The following is a 21,526-nucleotide window of genomic DNA, read 5'->3' on the forward strand; positions in this document are numbered from 1 at the left end:
TTCACTGTGAATCGACGTCAATGTGGTCTACCGAGGCAGGGATTCCACCAGTCTTAGCACCGGCTACACGGTAGATCTCAAGGTGTTTTGGTCTGTTTAGTCCTGGGGCGTACTCTCACAGCCCTTTCGTTTGGTGTGTTAATTCCAATTTTCTCATAGTATGAAGTGGGATTGTCTCACAAAGGCGTGTAATATGCCTTGATGCTTTGCGTAGAGGTCCAGTTATCCTTCCTTCCATCGATTTACCACGTCTTCCTCTGTATGCATCTGGATCATGAAGCAGAAGGAGAACCGAGATTAATCCTGTTTTCAATTTTTTCACATTTCACAAACTTGTAGAGTCCGTTTGTTTCGCGGAAAATGAATAATCTAGAATATATTTTCTTAAAAATGATTGCCTCTTTCACTCACAAAATGAACAAACAAGAAACATTTTCATCGTCTATGAAAATGTTTAAACATAAATCATTGTTGATGATGATAATATTTTTTATTGACTAATTATTTCAAACAATACAAATCATCATTTTTAGGAAAAGTTTTGTAAATTGTTCATTTTCCGTGAAACAAACACGGCCTTTGTCAAAAAAAAAAAAAAATTATAATTTCACTATGTTAACGTTGCCCTTCCGCATCTTGTTCATGATTTTGGCTATGAAAAAGCCACTTCGGCTTAAAGCATTGTCTCTCAAGTGTAAACCGTAAGTTCTCATGTAGTTTTGGCTCCGTCGTCCCTCGTCCTTGATCAAATTAGAAATGCTCGAGTGAAGAGAAACCAGGGAAATGTTATAGAAATACAGGGAGAGCAAACCATCGCCTGATTCTCACTATATCAATCGTGATACCACGACTTTTTAAGTCCATAATGGCAGAACCGATCAGTCCTTTCATATGGGATTTCACGGACGTTCCTGCTTCATCCACAGCGATAGAAAAGGTAGTTTCAACAGTAATTTGTTCATCAAAGTTCTCGTCAAGTAGAGTGAGTTGAGCCCTCGATGGTGATTCAGTTGGATATAATCAACTGTGGAAAATGAGAAAAATGTTCATTCTTCCCGTTAAGGGTACAAGTAGAAGATTTTGCCTTAGCATACGGGGAATGTCAGAATAGTATGCATAAAGGTGCAATGTACCTTAATTGTATATTGTGAATACTCTGGGACAGTTGTCCACAAGATCGTGAACTCATTGCACTCTGATCGATTAATCTTAAACCTTTAAATTTTGCCAACTGAGTCATAAATTTTTTGATAATTTGCCAATTAAGTTAATCCGGCTAATTTTAACCGGAAATCATTAACGTAGAAGGTGGTCATCCTACATAGTACCATTGATGCTAAAATGGGTTAATTTTTTTATAATTTTTTTATTGTTACTCTTTATGGATAAATAGAAAAAAAAATTCATCTGTCATTCTAGGAAATGCCATATAAGGTATGAACCATGATTGGCATTCTTTAGGGATAAGTTGAATCCTTTACTTGTATTTTCACTGTGTAGTAGGTCACCAGCAACCCTCCTTGACTGCAAAGGCCTTGCCTAAACTTAGTGAGGGCCATTTTAGTTGCTATTGCCAACGGCCCCAGGCAAGGCCTTAACAGCCTTGCCAATCACGGGTGAGGGCCTTCACGGCCCCACTCGCCACAGATGAGGCGGCCCTTACCCAAATCTAGCGTGGGCCTTCGCATCCTCGTCAACTATGGGTAAGGCCCCCCTTGTTCAAGGCCAGTGGGGCCTCTAAGGCCCTCGCTCAGACTGAGCGACGCCTTTATGGCCGGTGAGCAAAGATAAAAAGGAAAAGAAAAATAAATTATAAAAATTATTTATGTTAGCACTGGTGATATCACGGAAGATTACTAATATTCATATCAATGATTTCTAGTCAAAATTGACTGAATATACTAAATTGATAAATTTTTAATAGGTTTAAAACTTTTTGGACAGTACTCCCAAAAACTCTAGGAATACAACAAGAATTTGGCAATTTGAATCTCCACATTTGTAAAATTCGTTAACTGAAATCATTGATTTTGTGGATTCGGTTGCAATCTTTCAAGGGCTAATCATAACTTTTATCAAATTCTTTATAGTTTCTTGCTAATAAATTCATGTCATCATTCGATTAGCGACCTTCTATACGCGTTAAATCATGAATTCAGAGTCCAAACGTAGGACAACGTACACCTCAAACTCGACCTTGACAAGAGTTAAAGCTCGGCCCTCTAGTTAGCATCAAGCCAAGCTACTTGATGTTCTTACAAGTCAAAACATGATTTGATCATAATTGAAGCTCGAGTTTGAAGCTATAAATTCAGACTCGCCTCCACCTCGAGTATACAACGTTGTCAATACCACTAGGCTTGAGCAAGCACTGCTCCTGTCGAAGCATTACAGCGCTTGAGATCGGCTTATTCTCGACTCAACTTGACGAAAACTGATGGAGCCAAGGCTGAGTAAGCTCGCTGTACGTAGATTCGTCAATGCCTGCCCTTTGTGTCTTATGAACTTGGACTCATGTCCCTGAATCGCATTAGACTGTTTCAGGTTAGTATTTAGGGCTCAACCGCCTTCCACAGAAAGGACGACTCACTTCGAGCCAATTTCTACATCGTTTATTTCATCGCCATGGTGAGTAAACCAAAGCATTTTCCAATGCGTAATCCCTTCGCTCATGAAATCACCAAGTACAATGAACTGCCCTCCCATAAATGCAAGCGGAGACAGACACAGACGCACACAAAACACCTTCCTATCTCTGTAGAAACGCGCTTCACTCTGCACAATAGCTCGGAAATGGCACGCCTCGGAAAGTGCTTTCTCAATGTCGCAGCGATGGTGATGATGTCGGTGTTGATTCTTCCGTCCCTGAGCTATGCTGCTACGTATTATGTAGGGGACACATATGGCTGGTCTTATAATATTGATCTCGACTCGTGGGCTGCCGACAAGACTTTCTATGTCAATGATGTTTTAGGTAATTGATTTTACCGTTGTCATTATAAGAGTAGGAATTGCATGTGACCATGAATTTGCTCAAGCGGCATGTTTACATCCATAATCTGCATGGACATCACTTATTGATGCCAAACGACTATGCACATGTCAATTATCATGCATGGTTTGTCAAGATCGTACTTCGATTGAGATTGGGATATATCGCATAGCCATTTTTCGCGTGAACAACAGCAATAGTGTTGTTACTGATCAAAAACATTAAACAAGAAAACAGAAAACCAGAAGCTATATTTTTCAGATGAGGAAGAGAAGCACAGAGAAACATAACACAAACTTGCATACGTCTGTTCTAAAGAAAAAAAAAACTATCGAGTATCACAACTAAATACAAAGCAAAAACTGCTTACGTACGTGCAACACATAATTGCACACAAACGTGCTATTAACTTCCTAGAAAATAGCAAAAAATACTAAATACATAACTAAATGAACTTGGCTGTTTTTTAATAAAAAAAACAGAGAAAAACAAAGGAAAAAACAAGACAAAAAATAGCAGCACTGAGACATTATAATCCAAAAAACTCCTCCTTGAATCAGTTGCTGCTGCATACTCCAATTTTCTTTCTTAATACTTTAAATCTTCCAGCTTGAAGTGGTTTTGTGAACATGTCTACAAGTTGATCTTCAGATCTGCAATAAACCAACTTAACTTCACCATTTTGTTGCACCTCACGTAGAAAGAAGAACTTAACCTTGAAATGTTTAGTTTTGCCATGAAAAAGTGGATTCTTAGATATTGCTAGAGCAACTTGATTATCCACATTAATTTCGATATAGCCACTGGAATTCAGCCATAAATCTTTCATTATCTTCTTCAACCACAAAGCTTGATTTGCAGTTGCAGTAGCTGCTATAAACTCAGCCTCTGCAGTAGACTGAGCTATAATCTCTTGCTTTTTAGAATACCAGGAGAAACAAGTAGAACCAAAACTGAAACAATATTCAGACGTAATCTTCATGTCATCTACTGAACCAGCCTAGTTACTATCAGAAAATCCTTGCAAATTAAACTTCTGACCTTTCTTAAACTTCACACCAAAGAACAATGTTCCTTTGAGATATCTCAATACCCTTTTTGTTGCAATCAAATGTAACTGACTAGGACTACTCATAAACCTAGATAAAACACTCACAGCAAATAGAATATCTGGTCTGATTGTTATAAGATACATGAGACACCCAATCAGACTTCTATACATAGAAGCATCTACCGCATCTGTTTCATCATTCTTCTGCAGCTTCTCTTTAACAGCCATAGGAGTGCTTACATTTCGATACTTGCTTCACTTCACAGTCCCTCAAGATCATTCATGCTCTGATACCACTGTTGTTACTGATCAAAAACAGTAAACAAGAAAACAGAAAACCAGAAGCTATATTTTTCAGATGAGGAAGAGAAGTACAGAGAAACAGAACACAAACTTGCATACGTCTGTTCTAAATAAGAAAAAAAACTATCGAGTATCACAACTACATACAAAGCAAAAATTGCTCACGTACGTGCAACACATAACTGCACACAAACGTGCTATTAACTTCCTAGAAAATAACAAAAAACACTAAATACATAACTAAATGAACTTTGCTGTTTTTTAATAAAAAAAAAAACAGAGGAAAAAACAATACAGAAAACAGCAGCACTAAGACATTATAATCCAACAAATAGGATGAACAGGAGTGTCGTTATATAAGTTTGTTACTAATGGCTTCGACTGAGCTGGTTCTAAGCATTCGTGTAAATGGACAGTTTTCGCCTACGACAACACCTATCATAACGTGGTCTCCGTTGATGCCAATGGGTACAACACATGCTCAGCAAACTCGAACTACGGGGTTTTTACAAGTGGCAATGACGAGATAACATTGACAAGCGCCGGCACATGGTACTTCATCTGCTCGTATCACTGCGACTTCGCTAACCAGAAGATGGCAGTCACTGTCTATTCACCGTGAAATGACGCCAATGCGGTCAATCGGGGCAAGGATTTCATCGGTCCTAGCACCCGTGCCACTGTTTTGGTTTACTTTCCAGATTTTCCCATTGTATGAAGTAAAATGATGTTGGAATCGTCTAGATAACTAAGGCATGTAGTGGTCTCAATAAAATGCTCCGATTGCTTTGCCCGCTTAATTAAGGATCAGCAAAATAGGCCCACTGATCCTTGAATCCGTTGATTTACTACTTTCTCCTTTTTTATCTCTGGATTTTTTAAGCTCATGAAGCTCATATATAACAATGACCTTTGTTCATCATTTTGGCTATGCAAAAGCCACCTGGGGTTACAGAATTGCCTCTCAAATGTATATCTTCGATTCGGACATTGTTGTTGCTCTTTCGTCATTGATCGAGATATAAATGCTCAAATGATGAGAAACCAAGGGAATGTTAACTCTGAATTCCACTTTTTTAAAATTAGAAGTGCTCGACAACAAAGTATTGCCTAATTCTCACTCCATCGATCGTGGTATCACGACTTTTTAAGTTCAAGTAGCAGAATTGATCAGGTCATTAATATGGGGTTCCGCAGAAATACCTTCTGCAATGCATAGTGAGAACAAACCTAGTTTCAGCAGTAGTTAGTTCATCAAGGTTTTCGTCAGGTAGAGCGATTTGAGCCTTGCCCACAGTTCAGCAACGGTGCTTTCTCCTTCAAAAACGTGTGGAAAACTTGCAACCGTCAGCAACTTCCAAGTATAGCGCCACTCTTTGGGCGCGGTACCATGGAAAATCCTCTTTAGAAGGGAGAGCAACCCTGGGAAAAGCAAGTGGCAATGACCAGATAACACCAGGTAGTCCCGGCACCTGGTACTTTATTAGTTCATATCATCGTGACTGCTCAAGCCAGAAGGTTGCAATCACCTCCTGCTCATCATGGAGTGATATCGCCGGGTCCACTGAGGCAGAGATTTCACGTCTTAGCACTTGCTACACAGTAGATTTTTAGGTGTTTTGGTGTGTCTAGTAATGGCTGTTACTCCTAACTAAATTCTGACATAGTTTTGGCTCTTTCGTCATTGATCAAGTTAGAAATGCTCGAACGAGGTGAAACCAGGGAAATTTGAACAAGTGCCTCATGTCGATCCAGTGCTTATGATCCATCTGGAGTGGTGACTTTCATTATTTCAAATTTTGAGATTTCCGTAGTTTTGCTTTTGCTCATCCTCAGTTCAGATTAAACGAAAGAGATGGCTGATGTAGGTCGTTCAATGTCACTTTCTTCGTTTAAATTCACTAAAAGTTCACTAAACATGAGATTTATTCACAGAGACTGGACGATGGATTTCATTTCATGAGGAACCCGATGATGGCATTTGAGTAACTTTCTCTTATTTGAGGACGATATGCTGTCGATAGAAGCTAGTTCTTGGCTCTTGTGGAAGATCCATATCTGTAGGACAGATAGGCCCCGAGAGCTACAATCACCACAACTGCCATCCCCACTTTCACGACCAGTTGCCTATCTTCGTTCAAACCTGCGGTCAGTCCCTTCACCGCCCTCTTCACAACACCCACCAGATCCTCGGTTCCATCCGCTTTCTTGCCCGAGATGGCTTCTGGAATGCTGAGCTTTTGCTTCTCATCATCCAATCTGGCCTCGCTGTTGTTCTTCCTCGAAACCTCCATCGCTCCGTTTCTCTGCGCGTTGTCCTCGTTCTGCGAGGATGTTTTGCCCCTAGTATCACGTGGAATCGGTTGATCTTTGGGTTTCTCGGTTTTGGGCGATTTGTCGGTAGGTCCGTCGCCCTTCTCCTTTGCTACAATTCGCAAGCCTGCATCAACTCTATAAGCAGCACGGTCAGGCCTCGCATCTGACGCAGCTTCTTGAGGCTTGACCCGGCTCGCATTTGGGTCGCTGGCGTTGCTTGAGGTCGCTTTTGGAGGGGCATCTTCTTGACCCTTTTGATGTTTCGGCAGATCAACGGCTCCCTTTGCGCCGGCGACCACCTCATTGCTGCTCTTCTTCTTCCCGACGTCTTCGCTTGAGGCGGTCTTTGGGGGAACATTTTGTTGATCAACCTTAGGGGATTTTGGCTCTTTTTCAGTGCTCGGAGATTGTTTCTGGGTCGCCGTCACCTGGGGCGGTGCTGCTTTAGGAGGGACTTGCGTGATTGTTTTCTTTGGCAGGGTTAAGACGAGAGCTCCGCCGTCAAACTTGCCTCTGATCTCACCCGGCTTGCAATTCTCCGGGACTTCGAAATCCTTGCTGAAACGGCTGAATCTGTTGGCCTCGAGAGGACGCTCTCCGCTGACTCTCACAGTTCGCAGTCGCTCATTATATGTCACCCTAAATTGCTCCTTCACAAAACCTGTGTATAAACATATTCGCATGCAAATATCGATTTCATCACAGTCGGTCAAACCAATTGCGCTCGATGGAATCTCATTATCTCAGGACACGTCCTTGAAATCGAGAAATCATGACACACGTACTAGACTACTGATGGCAGAACAAGGATAGATACCGAAAAGGAAGAAGTGAGTAATATGCAGAACCTGGAAGAGAAATGCTCAAGAAATTCGCCGTTGGTTCCTCCTGCCACTCGAACCTGGGCTCGAAATCCTCATACACAGGAATTCCCATGGCTTGCGCCACCCTGCCAGCAACAGTCCCGGACGTTCTCGGCCTCGTCGCCATTGACGTATCCTATATTTCCTTCCCTTCCAAGATTATCGACCGATATCGTTATCTGTGCAGTGCGTCTCTTTGCTTGATCGTAAGATGGACATTTAGCTCGGCGCTGTTGGTCCGTATATATACTTGTTTCGACGGTATCGGTAATGTTTGGGGCGTACGCAGGTTTCGTGCGTTCGTCCCTGTCGATTGCTTCGGTCGGTCTCTTCGGTGATGGCTTTCTGGAGTCAAATTCAACAAGGCAATGCGTTGCTTCTGCGAGAAACAAAGCCCAAAGTTCCTTATTTAGCCTCTACGCCTCGCCTACGTGAGAGGCGATACGACATGTCCCATTTTGGTGCTCTAAGCCAATCCCATCCCTCCCATTTTAAATTCCCTACTTGAGGATGACTCCTCTCGTGCTTTTTGCACGACTCCTTGGGAATTAGAGAATCCATAAACAAAAAGCTGAACCCAACATTAAAATATATGGACAATTCTCGTCTCGAATCCAACCGGAACGTGTATGAACACCAATCCAACCCGTCGAGAAGTTATTGGGTGCTTTTGGAGGATGGCACGCGTGGCACTCGACTAGACAATAACAGAGTAGTGAGACATAGATCGCACAAGGATGAACTCGCTTTTCTTTTTCCAAAGAGTATCATTAGTGGTGAACGGTTCCACATTCCGTATAAATTCCACCTAGAATCTAGAATCCACTTGTTAGATCAAGTTCCTCATTTTTTAGAAGTTGGAACTTAGAACTTATCCTTTCATTGTGTCTATAATCAGTTCTAAGGTCCTAGGTTCCACCTATATTATTAATTGAAAAATCACAATAAATCATCACGTTTAATTGCCACCACTTGCTACTACAATTCCCTATTCACAACTTATATTTAAACACACGAAAGATATGAAATATTAACAAAGTAAAAATTTTGATCATAAAATAGAAAATTTATACTAGTGATTTCAGATTATATATTTATCATAAGACATAGAATTGGCGAAAAAATAAACTAAAAAAATCTAGAATTTTACCCGTCGAAAGAGATTCAATAACTTTTGGAACTTAGAACCTAATTTGCATACCTTGAAACCTAAAACTAAACCAACTCCCATCGATTCAATTCTCTAGTTCCAAATTTTACCTATAACCGTGCTCGCCCCTAAGTATTGTGGTGTCACATATTACGAGTACTTATTTAAATTGCCGCAGGGTTCTTGAACATAGAAGGCTTGCACTTTTTCATGTGAATGTTAGAGCAATTGCGACTCTCTCGTGCAAATCGGAAATTAAGCAATTGACCCGGAAGAGAACTTTTACGCAATACAGACATCAAATGACGTGGTTTCTATCTTTTTCTTTAGATGTCGAGAGAGGACTCTGATTTAATAAATAAATGAAAAATTGGCATATCAAGTGGTGTTTGTGTTTGATAATTGATATCGTGTGGCTCAAGACACTTTTCGGAAATAGGATTCTCAGATGTTGAGAGGGGGCCCAAAATGAGAATTCAGAAAAATGGAGGACCAGAATAGAACAGTAAAAGGCCTCCCGCTCGCCACGACCACGTTCCCACGAATCGCCGGCGGAGCAGCCCACCCAACCCGGTAAAGACTTGGACAACAACATCGTCCCGCACTTCACTTCATTCACTTGACTAGACTTCCGTCACCATTTTCTCTCCATTCTCCACTGACCATTTCTCCTTTTCTCGTCGCATCTAACGCGTTCACTTCATCATCTTTTTTGTTTAACTTCTTGTGCTCCTTTTATGCTGTATCTGTACGTGCCTTCCCATCACTACGCCCTTTCGGTCACATTCAGCTGTAATATCATCTCTCTCTCTCTCTGTGCTTCTTCTTTTGCACTGTAAGCTCTCTCTCTTTCTTTCTCTGAAATGTGGCTTTTTGCTCTGATAAAAGAATCTGTAAAGTGGTCTTTTTAGCTCTCGCTTATAATAGTACTCGAGAACAGGGGATGGGATAGTAGATCGACCCTTTTGGATTCTTCAAGCTTTTCATTAGCATGACTAGGCGAGAAGGGCTATGAAAAGATGGTTCCTTTATCACTCGCGCACGGTAGCTTAACGAGAGATGGGAGATGCATACCGTCGCGAGCTGTTGTGGTGTTCTTGCCTATTTTCTCTCAGCGCAGCCGGACAGAGCAGTTTCCCTCGAAATGAAACTGATGGGATGTTCCCGTTTTGGGTGATGTAGGACTGAACCGGGGCTCTTGTGGGTCGGGTGGTGTGGACTGAGAGATGGGCGGGGCTTTTCTTCGAACGCTTGGGGTGCTCACACTATGGTGGTTTGTGGCATCGGTAATGGCTCAATCCGCAGACTACGTTGCGTACAAGGACCCAAAGCAGCCGGTGGCCGCAAGGGTGAAGGACCTCTTGAGTAGAATGACGCTGGAAGAGAAGATTGGTCAGATGACACAGATCGATCGCATGGTGGCGACTGACGACTTCATGAAAACCTACTCGATTGGTAAATAGAACAGTTCAACTTGCTTATGCTTGTGCGTTTTACCTTATTTTGTTTCTTTCTCGTGTTTCTTTTTGGGGCACTTGGTATGTGGGTTTGTTTTTGGATTATTATATGTTCCATAAAGTTTGCATTTTTTTAAGGTGCAATAGTTTGGTCGTTAAGTAATGACCTACCATTGCAAAGTTTATAAGGGGTCAATATATTTCATGTCTGGGCTCCACGCATGTTGGACCTACTGTTATGTGAGTGAGGGGCACATGATCTAGAAGTTTAATTTGTTTATGTCACAATAATCGTTCATTTCCAGTTATCCAGTGCAGTGTATAAGCGGCCACCTGACCTTCATAGAGATAATATTTTGTGGTGAATGAGCATTTGCCTTTTTCTGATTCTTTTAGTCCAGGTGAAAATCCTAGCGGTATCAACTCATGTATGCGGCCATGGACATGATTCATTTTGGTTTCATTTTGCAAGGGATCACAGAGTCTCTATTTTACTACAAGAGACGCAAGGGGTGATCAACCTCTTTCACATATGAATGTACAATCTGGGTTCTAGCCATAAGTTAGACTCTCATATTAATTGAATTCATTTCAATGTTATAAAAGAAGCAGGACTTCTATCTTGGAGTTGAAAAAAAGCACAATTGTCCTTCCACTGTTACTCATGCAATCCTTGTTGTAAGTACGACAATCGGGAATAGGAATATAAAAATCCTTTTATCTTTTTCTTCAGAAGTTTACATCCCTCGAATTCACATGATATTGTTTCTCTGTCGTAAATCTGTATGCGATGTTACCATAGATAAAGCCACACCAATTACACATACTTCATGCATTTTGTACATCAGAGACCCTGCCTCCTAAAGTCATGCTACTCTAGATGCTTTAGAGGCATCAATAACCTAGAACATCTACTGAATTCTTTGGTTGATGTGATTATGATGTGTTACGGACTCCATGGCCCCCCACCTATATTTTTTCATATTTAAACTCTGAGAAGTTTGCAAATAACTAATGCAATAACTCGTATCTGTATATAGCTTTCACAGAGACTTCATCTTTACATCAAGAAAGGGTCCCATAAAACTGACAGGTTCAATTGGCAGACTCTTGAAATGTCATTTGGTATGTTGCAGGGAGTGTCTTGAGTGGTGGTGGGAGCACGCCACTTCCAGAGGCAAGTGCAGAGGATTGGGTCAATATGATAAATGGCTATCAGAAAGGTGCTTTGTCCAGTAGATTGGGTATCCCAATGATATATGGAATAGATGCTGTTCATGGGCACAATAACGTGTACAATGCCACAATTTTTCCGCATAATATTGGTCTTGGTGCAACAAGGTAAAGAAAGTGTTGCTTCTTGCATGTATTGTAATGTTTTTAGCTTTAAAAATTACTTCTGATGTGGTATAGATTTCTGAGATACCGTCCTGCCTGATTTTGTACTGCATCAATGTTATGTCAATTTCTGAAATACCAGCTTCTGACTTAATAGGTTTAGTAATCTGAATCACTATCATTCGGTTTGAAGTTGCTTGTCAGTACTCCTGTCAGGGCAAAATATTTACCTGATATGCTATTTACTCCAGAACATTGAAAATAGTTCTCTGGATCTATCTAAGTGGAATGTTTCATTGATTATTACCTCATGTGCAGAGACCCCAAATTGGTGAAAAAGATTGGTGCTGCCACAGCCCTTGAAGTCAGAGCCACAGGGATTCCTTATGTCTTTGCCCCCTGCATTGCAGTAAGCAGCTTAAACTAAATGTTGACAGAATTAAGCAAAAACATATCCAATATATGCTTCTAAAGTTGTCATATATGCCTTTTCAGAATTTTATTTCTTGAAACTATTGTGATAGGTTTGCAGAGATCCAAGGTGGGGCAGGTGTTATGAAAGCTATAGTGAAAATGAGGATATTGTGCGACAAATGACTGAGATTATACCTGGATTACAAGGAGATATTCCTTCTGGCTCTCGCAAAGGAGTTCCATATGTTGATGGAAAGTATGGACTCTATGGCTTTCTAGTGTAGACTGCAGATTCAAATTGTAATGTGCTAAGTTAATATGTCAAGGTGGTACCTTTTTTTCAATGGAGTTATTGCAATATATTCTTTCAGCAGTTCAACATTTTCCAAAGCTTACCTGATATGCCATATGTGACACACCTGGCAACTTGAAAAGTGCATTCTCTCTGATCTGCCAAAACTGGTGTCATGTTTCTCTGTGATTAGTTCCTCGCTTCGTCAATTGCTACTGATCTTCTGGCACCATCTTTACTAAGAAATGCTGTCTTTAGTATTGAAGTCCCATCAACTTTGCTCTTTTCTTGTTTATTGTTGTCAGTTGTCAATATTAAATTGTCTTTCTTGGAAGACTTTCCTCTTTGATTTTTACTTCAAAATTTCCACAGGAACAAGGTTGCAGCGTGTGCAAAGCACTTTGTGGGTGATGGAGGAACTTCCAAGGGGATCAATGAGGACAACACTGTTGTTGACATGCATGGTTTGCTTAGCATCCACATGCCTGCTTATACAGATGCAATAATTAAGGGTGTTTCAACAGTCATGGTCTCTTACTCTAGCTGGAATGGAGAAAAGATGCATGCTAATCGTGACCTAGTTACTGGTTTCCTTAAGAACACCCTCAAATTCAAGGTTCGATCCACTCTGCATTGTTTCAGCTATATACATAATTAGCACAACACAGCGGCATTTTGTGCTGCTCAACAGATTGTGTCCTTAGGTGAAGGATTTTAAGAGTCCTGAGATGGGAACAAAGGTTTATATATGGCATTAGGTGGTCACATGATGTGCATAAAGAGTTCTGCTTTTGTTATTCCTAGCATTATAGTGTTTGTGCAAGTCTTTTTCAATGCTGATCCTCCATCAAATCGGCATGTCCGATTAAAATTCATTTCTCCAGTACTCATCTTTTAGACTCGCCAACCTACATTCTTCATGCTCTGTTCATATGAAATTATGCCATCATATACGAATTTGCTTAAAAAAAATATTTCAAGCTCGGTGCAAACTTGATGCATAAGAAGTATATGGCCTAGCAATCTGTTTCTCTGTATGGCCTAACCGTCATCTATATCTCCTGTGTTCTATCTATTTATGTTCTAGTTCCATCAGTGCTACTCATCTAACGTCAAAACCTCGTATACATAAAATATTTGAATAGTTAACTTCTTGGTTGCTGAAGAACATACACTTCCATGCACTTGATCACAGTTATCCGACAAGATGCCTTTCTGCCAAATATCTTCATTAACACTCATATTCTGCTACAAACTAGCTCTGCGACATGTTATTTACACATCATCACCTTTTGGAAGACATACTTTATTGAGATGTAGTTGACAGTGGATCCCAGCTATTAAAAGAAAATATAGTGGATCCCTTTGAAGGTGGTTAAATCTCGGGTGTTGTGTATTAATTCATTGTAAAATATTTACAGCACAGAATATCAAGCACTTACTCTTGGATATTTCAATGAATCTCAGGGCTTTGTTATCTCAGATTGGCAAGGCATAGACAGGATCACTTCTCCCCCTCATGCAAACTATACCTATTCTGTTGAAGCTGGAATTTTAGCTGGAATCGACATGGTTAGGTTCTGTTCTGCTATTTGATATTTTCTCAACTGTCATTTTAGAGATGGCTCTGTCATTTGACAATTCAAGTTCAGATCAAAGCAAATGTAGTTAATACCTAGTCTTGGTTTTGTCTTCAACAGGTTATGGTTCCTTTCAATTTTACAGAATTTATTAATGATCTAACTTACCTAGTTAAAGAGAAGGTTATCCCTATGGATCGAATTGATGATGCAGTGGGGAGAATATTGTTTGTCAAGTTCACCATGGGCCTCTTTGAAAATCCTCTGGCTGATCTTAGTCTGGTGAACGAACTTGGAAGCCAGGTCAGTGAAGTTATTATCCCATATGAACATTCCAAGTTTCTGTACTAGATTATGATACCTGCTGGTGGCTTGGTGCTAAGGCAAATGAAAAACACTTTAAGAAGGATCGGGCATTTTACTTGGCATATTCTATGAACCACCGTCTTTTTTCAGTTAGATATGCTTAAATTTCTTTGTTTGCTCCCACTGCTTTTGTAAGTAAGCTAACTTACATCACCATGGATAATTACTTGTCCTGTTAGTTTACCAGGCACACAGAGAGTTGGCGAGGGAAGCTGTGAGAAATTCTCTTGTGCTGCTGAAGAATGGGAAAAATGAGACTGATCCTTTACTGCCACTTCCAAAGAAGCCAAAGAAGATCCTGGTTGCAGGTAGTCATGCTGATAATTTGGGTTATCAGTGTGGTGGATGGACAATCACCTGGCAAGGATTTAGTGGAAATAACTACACCCGAGGTACTACTACTACTACTACTACTACTAAGGGTTGTAGAACATCATGGCATTTCGTCTTTTTGAACAATTAAAGTCTTTTCATTTATTTTCAAAATGAGACAGCACGATAAGCATCTAAACAGCAAGCTTTGCCATGAAGAAAGCTTAAAAATTTTGCGGATGATTTCTTTGGACAGACTAGTTATGCATTATGGTAAAGTGAAGATCTAGTTCATTTGTTTAAATACCTTGGGTTTGTTTCCTTGTTGTGTTGGGAAAGGTAATGGTGGCATTAGGTTTCTCAGGAAAGGAGAAAGAAATTATCACTGAAGCCTGAAGTTGCTGAGGAGGGCATTTAGCATTGTTCACTTCTGTGCAGACTTGAACACTAATAACTGTGTCATCTAATCTTTCAGGTTCCTTTGAAGTCAACTAAAGGGAAACTTTTGTATTGATGGGTTTTTTTATGCTGCTGCAGGAACTACAATCCTCAGTGCCATAAATTCTACAGTTGATTTGAGCACAGAAGTAGTCTACCAAGAAAACCCTGACAAGGATTTTGTGAAGTCCACTGATTTCGATTATGCTATTGTTGTTGTGGGTGAGCACCCTTATGCAGAGACTGCCGGAGATAGCACGACACTTACAATGGCAGACCCTGGTCCCACCACCATTACCAATGTCTGTGAGGCTATGAAGTGTGTGGTCATCGTAGTTTCAGGAAGACCTCTCGTAATTGAACCATATATATCTTCAATTGATGCCCTAGTGGCAGCATGGTTACCGGGCACTGAAGGTCAGGGAGTGGCTGATGTTCTTTTTGGGGACTATGGGTTCAGTGGAAAGCTTCCAAGGACATGGTTCAAATCTGTGGATCAACTCCCAATGAATTTTGGGGATTTGCACTACGATCCACTCTTTCCTTTTGATTTTGGACTCAAAACTGAGTCTGTCCCAGGCCTTGTAGCAAGGTAACTACTATGGCTGAATTCGTTCTAAGGGCGCGAGCTCCAAAATTAAAATTGCTTTGGTATTAAGATTATGTTGATTGGCTTATGCTGTCTTACATTTAATTTGTGTTGGCAATTGACAAATGTGGTTGCACGCTTATTGGAGACATGACCACTTAAGATCTTTTTGAATTGCCATGTGAATCATTCAAGTTTTTTCCACAACATTTATGTGGTATCTGATGTTCTTTTTGTTCGAAGAAGTTGCTCTTTGATAGAGTGTTGGTGATATGCTCCAGCTGAATTTATCGCAATGATGACTGTCAATGATGATGAGTTATTTACCAATATGCAATCCTGAAGTGCAAGTAATAGCTGTTACCTGGTTCTTCTGTGCTGAATTTAATTTCTCTATACAGAGCTACCTCACACGGTGCTGATGGGGGACCACGCCTCCTAATGGTCACAGCCTGCTTAGCTATCAGCTTATATGTAACAGGTATGTTGACATGAATTCTAACTGTCCATACAAAGCTTCTGTGGCATGTTGCTCGACTTTGCTTTCGAGCGGTTGATTTCTTTGTCCTCTGTTTTCTGATGTTGGTAGGTTATAGGTGGCGGGCGTCGAAGTTCTAATTGATATGGTAGAAGATGTAACTTCTGTAGTTCATTTGTATGTTCACCGGGCGGAAAATGATTCATCTCCTTGTATCTTCTATTAGTCTTATTTGATTCATGAGAGCAAAATAGCTTCTCCCTCCCCAACTTTGCAGTCCGACACTGTAATGACTCGGGTTTCCAGAACTATATATTGGAGCACTTGATGGGATCTTCTGTGCTGTGTATCTATACATTCTTCCCCGCTCTCAAGAGCCAGAGCTCTGTGCACAAGCGCAGTTATATCGGTACAGTTCGACTCGAAACTCCTTAAATTCCTGTAATTGAGTTCTGTGTCGATCATTGGAATTTCACGATAATCCTTGAAAAGATTGCGGCGCCGGGCTGTCCCTCGATGTCGTTTGATTTGACAAAAGTGTGTCAAGCCTGTGAGATTAAAATTGTTCGTCCTAATGACTGACCGGAGGTCACTGAGGATAACAGGACATATCGGATTCTTAAAAGCTCATACTGTACGTACCTCGGCATTTCGGATTTTCTAGCTCAATCGCCGAACATAAACTTAAAGGAGCCTTGATCACTGCAAAACGGGACTGTTTTATTATTGCACGTATCATCTCAAAGAATTTACAAAATGGCGATGATTGTCTTAGCTCAGATGGTTTTTACATGCTCACGCGCTTATAAAATTACTAATGTAATACTAGAAATAATTAACACCTCTGAAAAATTACCATCATTTATTTGAAAACTACTAACCATGTTTGAAAAGTCGGTGATTTTAGTTTATGGGGTTTTTGAACTATTCGTAAGTAATGAATTCTTAATTTCTTACTTGGACAAATATCAACAAAAGCCCCAAATTATGTCATCGTGACACATATACTTAATTTTTTTCTTGTGTTGCCAAAAACCTAAAACTTGTCAAGACGACACAAATATTCCCAACTTTTTTTTTTTTTGGTAAAGAATATTCCTAACTTTTTTTGTTGTCACTAAAACCTATGAAACTTACATGTGCGTAATATGTATATCTTGTATTACAGTTTCATCCAAGGTCTTATTTGTGGCACCGGTATAAGTTTGAGTTTTCTTATGACACAAAAAGAAGAAAATAAAATTTAAGGTTTTTCGCGACAAACAAAAATTGAGGAATTGTGGTATTTAATCCTTCTTACTTTAACAATCGATTCACTATTCTACACAATTTTTCCTGAATTGGGCCGAATATCATCACAGCCATGCCGGATGGAAGGCCCAAGCCCTCGTTCTGAGACACATAAGGAAAATAACCCATGGACGATCCTTGGTGGGGCACGTGACACGCGGCAGCCTCCTGCAGGTCCACGACTGAAAATTGATTTCTTTCCTTATTTTCCCGACGATTTTCAAAATTTCAAATCACGCTCCAACGGTCATATTTTTCCCCTAGGGTTTCCAACGTCTCCCTCCCCCTCAACGACTACAAATACTCTCTTCACCGTCCTGCTTTTGGCAGATTGCCCAAAACGTCTTGTTTTGACAAACGCAAATCGATTTTCACTTCGCTCGAAACCCTCTCTCGCTCTCTCCGATCTTCTCCGATCTCTCTCCCTCTCTCCGTTGTCTCAACGCCGAATCTCGGTCGCAATTTCTGAGGGTGGAAATGGACTTCCACACGATGTCGAGGAGGGATCTCCAGGTTCTGTGCAAGAAGAACAAGATCCCTGCCAACATGACCAACGTCGCCATGGCCAATGCCCTCGCTGCCCTCCAACATGTAATTGATGATCCCCTCTCCTTCATAGCGATTCCGATGGCGTATAGCTATCGATTTCGCCGTTCTCAGTGATTCCGATGACGGTTTGATGGCGTATCGCCATCGATTTCGCTGCCGGTTGATTCGATGAATCATGAGATTAGATAATGAATGTTTTGAAAAGAAGAATCTGGGAATTTTTCAGATGGCTTTGGGGTTTCAATTAGGGCTGAACTGACTCAAAAGAGAATGGATTGATTCATATCCAGTTCAGATCTATCTATAGTGGGTCAAGATCTTATTTTCCAAAGTAGATTGTTGTTAATGGAGAATGATTTTAATGGGATTTAGTATTGAATATGGTTTAGTCGTTTTCGATAGAATGAAGTTGCTCGAAAATCGAGTGAAGAGATGATTTTTTTTTTCTTATTTGTTTTTCTGCTATTTCATCTAATTGGCTTTGCTCATATTCTCAAAATTTATGCAACAGGTCGAGGGGTTGGAAGAATTCCTAAATCCATCCGAACCTACTGTTGAGATGCCATCGCCCGAGAGAGCACCACCCAAAACTCCGGCTCCTCGAACTGCAACTCGAGCCTCGGCTAGAGCCAAAACTACGAAGGATCCCGACAGCTCGCAGGTCGTGTCTCGTGCTCGCCGCAGCACGACAAGCAGTAGGCATGCTGCGGATCAGGAGAACAAAGAAGTCAATCTGCCGGATACTACTGCTGTGCCAATGACCGGAAAAAGAGTCGGGCTTGCCTCGGCTCGGAGAAAACCGGAGTCTGTGAAGATAGATGAGAAGAATGAGGAAGAAAATCGGGGTGTGCCAAAGGCTTCGGCAGTGAAGAGCACACAGAGGAAGGCCCAAGCAGCTGCAGCGCCAAGGGCATACAGCACAAGGAGGTCGGTGAGATTGTTGGGGAAGTCCATGTCTGAGCTGAAGGTGTCAGAGGAAAGAACCTCAGAAATGGAGCCAATCAAAATGGATGACCTGGGTTTGAAAGAAGAATCAGACGAAGTCCTAGAAGAAATTGAAGAGAACAAGGATTCACCTGGTAGGTGTTCTAATTTACAGAGGAAGTTGATTTAGGAGTTATGGTCGGAAAGAGCTTGGAATTATATGACACTTTTTATGCATCATGGTTTATTCTCTGTTGTTGATACTTGTTAGGTATACTTTTGGTCATCTTTGTAAAAGCAGTCACTTAGTGTCATAGATACAATTGAATGGTAGTTCTGATTAATGCTTCATACTATAAATGCAGATGCTGATTCCCAGGCTGCAGAAGAAGAGAGTTCAGAGAAACCCAATCATTTAAATGTTCCTGTTGAGAAGTCAACTGGAATGGAGGAAAAGGAAAGAGAACTTGAAAGTGATGTGAATGCGAATGTGAAGAGCAGTTGCGTTGGAGCTCTCGGCTCTGAGGTACTCCTCGAAGCTGAATGTGGCAAATCCGATTGCCTGAGTGCCCGTTCTGATTATGATTTGAAAGATGATGTCCTTGATGAGAAGTCAGATGAGTTGGATGATAACCTTCTTGGTAAGTCGAGTTATCGCATATTTTCTGGTACATTATTTTCTGCAATCACGAGTATCATGCTAATCAACACAAATTGCTTTGTAGTGTCAACGCTGAAACAAGATGCGCCACCAGTAGACAATTCGGCTGTGCAAGTGATGATTGAGGATCATCATGAAGAAAAGACAACTAACCATGAGATTTCAGAAGACTTGGCTTTTGGAGAGGACAACCAAGGTGATGATATTGATGTTGATATAAAATGCGAGACAGAAGCGAAGCTGCTACTGAATGAAATAATTCAGGACAATGAGGAGGATGGCAATAATGAGGAAACTGATGAAAAGGGTTTCGAGAATCCGCTACTTTCCGAAGAGCAGAACTCTCAGCAGATTGTGGAAAAAAATGGAGGAGTTCTAATTTCTGAGACAATCATCTGTACCTCTGATGATTCAGATCAACTAGTTCCTCATATCATGGCCAACTCAGATCGAGTAGTCCCTCACTGCGATGATATTCAGGAGCCAGTTGAGGACAATGATTTGGAAATTCAGGACAGTGCTCCTGCTGAGGAAGAAGAAAGCATCAAGCTTGACCAGTTGGTGTCTCCTTGTCTTGTTAGTCCAATAATTCAGACAGAGAAGCATGAGGATGAGCAACTGGTTAAAGTCGACGTGTTCGAATGTGAAGAGTTTGCCATGGAAGTCCGTGAGTGGCACAAATCATTGTTCGAAATTTCTGCTGCTGCAAAATCATCAGAAGTGAATGCACCAAACATTCAAGAATATGCTGATCTTCAAGAGCTAGTTGATGTTCATGTGATGCCAGAAGTGGAGTTTGTCGAAGGAGCTAGTGAATTGCTTCCATCTGCCATCGCAGACAAGACTCCAATTCTTGTTAGCAAAATAAGCGCACGTTCTCCTCTTGCTGTGAAAGGTAAAGTTGCGCTTTCCCCGTTGACAGCTGACCGACTGCCAAAGTCTCCTGCGCTAGCGAAGTCGTCCGGTAAGAAGCAGTCCACGGTCAGAAAGATGGCTAATAAGCTGGACAACGACAAAGAAAACATGGATATTCCGTCCTCCCCATTTGCCGTAGCAGCTGACCAGCTACTCCCCGGGCAAGTGAAATCGTCAAGCAAGCAGCAGTCTGCACTGAGAAAGATGACCTTGCTCGGTGACGACAAAGAGAATATGCAGAAGAGTGGCAGAAAAGTTGAGCCAAATACAGAGAAGGCTACAGATGAGGATAGAGTGCTGGAGTCCTTGCAAAAGAAAAGCCTAAGGCAGTTGAAGAAGCTGTTCAAGGAAAAATTAGCGGTGCCCGAAACCGAAAGGAAGAAAGATGCTACTGAGGTATCCTGATTTTTACTTCTTGATGTTTTCCACTTGCTTTGTGGTTTGGTAACAATGTATCATTATGATTAATTGTTTCCTAAACGTCGAGCAACAATTAACTGTTTTGCAAATGTTTAACTGCAGCAGCAACAACTGGGGAGTGCAAGACCGGCTTTGCGAGTGCTGTCAGAAAACCAAATGGCTGTGGGTGAGGTAGAGGGTAACTGAATCTATGGTTTCAGGGGATATATATGGTTGATTGTGAGGACTTTTTTGATCTGGCGGGCGCAAACCTCGGTTTGCTTCTATATTGGGTTTTTTTATGATGTGATGAAATTCAAATGAAGACCGTGATTTGCTTAGTCTTTGCACTCTCTAGTTCTACTTGAAGTTGGTTTTCAGACCAGTTGGTTTTCATGACTTCTTGCGGAAATGCTGCTTTTTCCGGTCATTCCCTTAGGATCAGTTGTGGTCTTACAAACTCGGTTTTAAGTGTGGTTAGCATCTTTTACACATTTATACTCTACCATTAAGTTAGCAACCCGGAAAAAATTAGGATATGTAGATATAATCAGAATAAAATAAAGAAATTTAATTGCAATCAAAACAGTGAACTAGTAAAAGAATTCCAATTGATTCTGAAATTATGAATCGAAAATATAAAAATAAACAGATCCAATAAGAATAATCAAGTTTTCAGATAAAAAAAAAAAGGCAATTTGGAAAGACTGCCTCTTCTCGCTTGTGCAGCATTTTGAGATCTCACCCAGGAACTCCTTGTCAGGGTAGACTCCCTCGCAAGGACAGCATTTTGAGATCTCACCCACTTGACACGTGACTTTTTGGCCTTCCAATTTTTATCTATTTTAC

The 21,526-nt window shown here is 40.9% G+C and overlaps 4 protein-coding genes across 8 annotated transcripts; 3 read left to right on the plus strand and 1 right to left on the minus strand.

The window, feature by feature from the left end:
* Positions 1-2,832: 2,832 nt before the first annotated feature.
* On the plus strand, positions 2,833-4,968 carry LOC104455788 (chemocyanin-like). The gene is made up of 2 exons (XM_010070519.1): positions 2,833-2,974; positions 4,763-4,968. Exons 1-2 carry the CDS (start codon positions 2,833-2,835, stop codon positions 4,966-4,968), a joined length of 348 nt encoding a protein of 115 aa, XP_010068821.1.
* Positions 4,969-6,211: 1,243 nt separating this feature from the next.
* Positions 6,212-7,844, minus strand: LOC104454065 (inactive protein RESTRICTED TEV MOVEMENT 2). Its single transcript, XM_010068786.3, has 2 exons — positions 7,511-7,844; positions 6,212-7,323 (listed from the first exon to the last, which is right to left on the minus strand). Exons 1-2 carry the CDS (start codon positions 7,650-7,652, stop codon positions 6,374-6,376), a joined length of 1,092 nt encoding a protein of 363 aa, XP_010067088.1. The 5' UTR covers positions 7,653-7,844; the 3' UTR covers positions 6,212-6,373.
* Positions 7,845-9,301: 1,457 nt separating this feature from the next.
* LOC104454066 (beta-glucosidase BoGH3B) lies at positions 9,302-16,287 on the plus strand. Of its 3 annotated transcripts, none has more exons than XM_010068788.3 (12): positions 9,302-9,510; positions 9,858-10,130; positions 11,269-11,473; positions 11,789-11,879; positions 11,995-12,140; positions 12,549-12,792; positions 13,644-13,748; positions 13,877-14,059; positions 14,310-14,514; positions 14,972-15,464; positions 15,863-15,942; positions 16,051-16,287. In XM_010068788.3, the coding sequence occupies exons 2-12, from the start codon at positions 9,902-9,904 to the stop codon at positions 16,077-16,079; spliced, it is 2,010 nt and encodes a 669-aa protein (XP_010067090.1). In that variant the 5' UTR covers positions 9,302-9,510; positions 9,858-9,901; the 3' UTR covers positions 16,080-16,287. The 3 variants fall into 3 exon arrangements, with proteins under 3 accessions (XP_010067090.1, XP_018733369.1, XP_039174021.1); XM_018877824.2 differs by having other exon boundaries at positions 9,302-9,467; XM_039318087.1 differs by lacking the exons at positions 9,302-9,510; positions 14,972-15,464; positions 15,863-15,942; positions 16,051-16,287 and having other exon boundaries at positions 9,519-10,130; positions 14,302-14,486.
* A 1,269-nt stretch (positions 16,288-17,556) lies between these two features.
* On the plus strand, positions 17,557-21,057 carry LOC104454068. 3 transcript variants are annotated; one of them, XM_010068790.3, is made up of 5 exons: positions 17,557-17,820; positions 18,290-18,857; positions 19,068-19,343; positions 19,428-20,674; positions 20,798-21,057. In XM_010068790.3, exons 1-5 carry the CDS (start codon positions 17,707-17,709, stop codon positions 20,882-20,884), a joined length of 2,292 nt encoding a protein of 763 aa, XP_010067092.2. In that variant the 5' UTR covers positions 17,557-17,706; the 3' UTR covers positions 20,885-21,057. The 3 variants fall into 3 exon arrangements, with proteins under 3 accessions (XP_010067092.2, XP_010067093.2, XP_010067094.2); XM_010068791.3 differs by having other exon boundaries at positions 20,801-21,057; XM_010068792.3 differs by having other exon boundaries at positions 20,804-21,057.
* The last annotated feature ends 469 nt before the right edge of the window (positions 21,058-21,526 follow it).

The sequence above is a fragment of the Eucalyptus grandis genome, chromosome 7, assembly GCF_016545825.1.
Source record: "Eucalyptus grandis isolate ANBG69807.140 chromosome 7, ASM1654582v1, whole genome shotgun sequence".
NCBI lineage: Eukaryota > Viridiplantae > Streptophyta > Magnoliopsida > Myrtales > Myrtaceae > Eucalyptus > Eucalyptus grandis.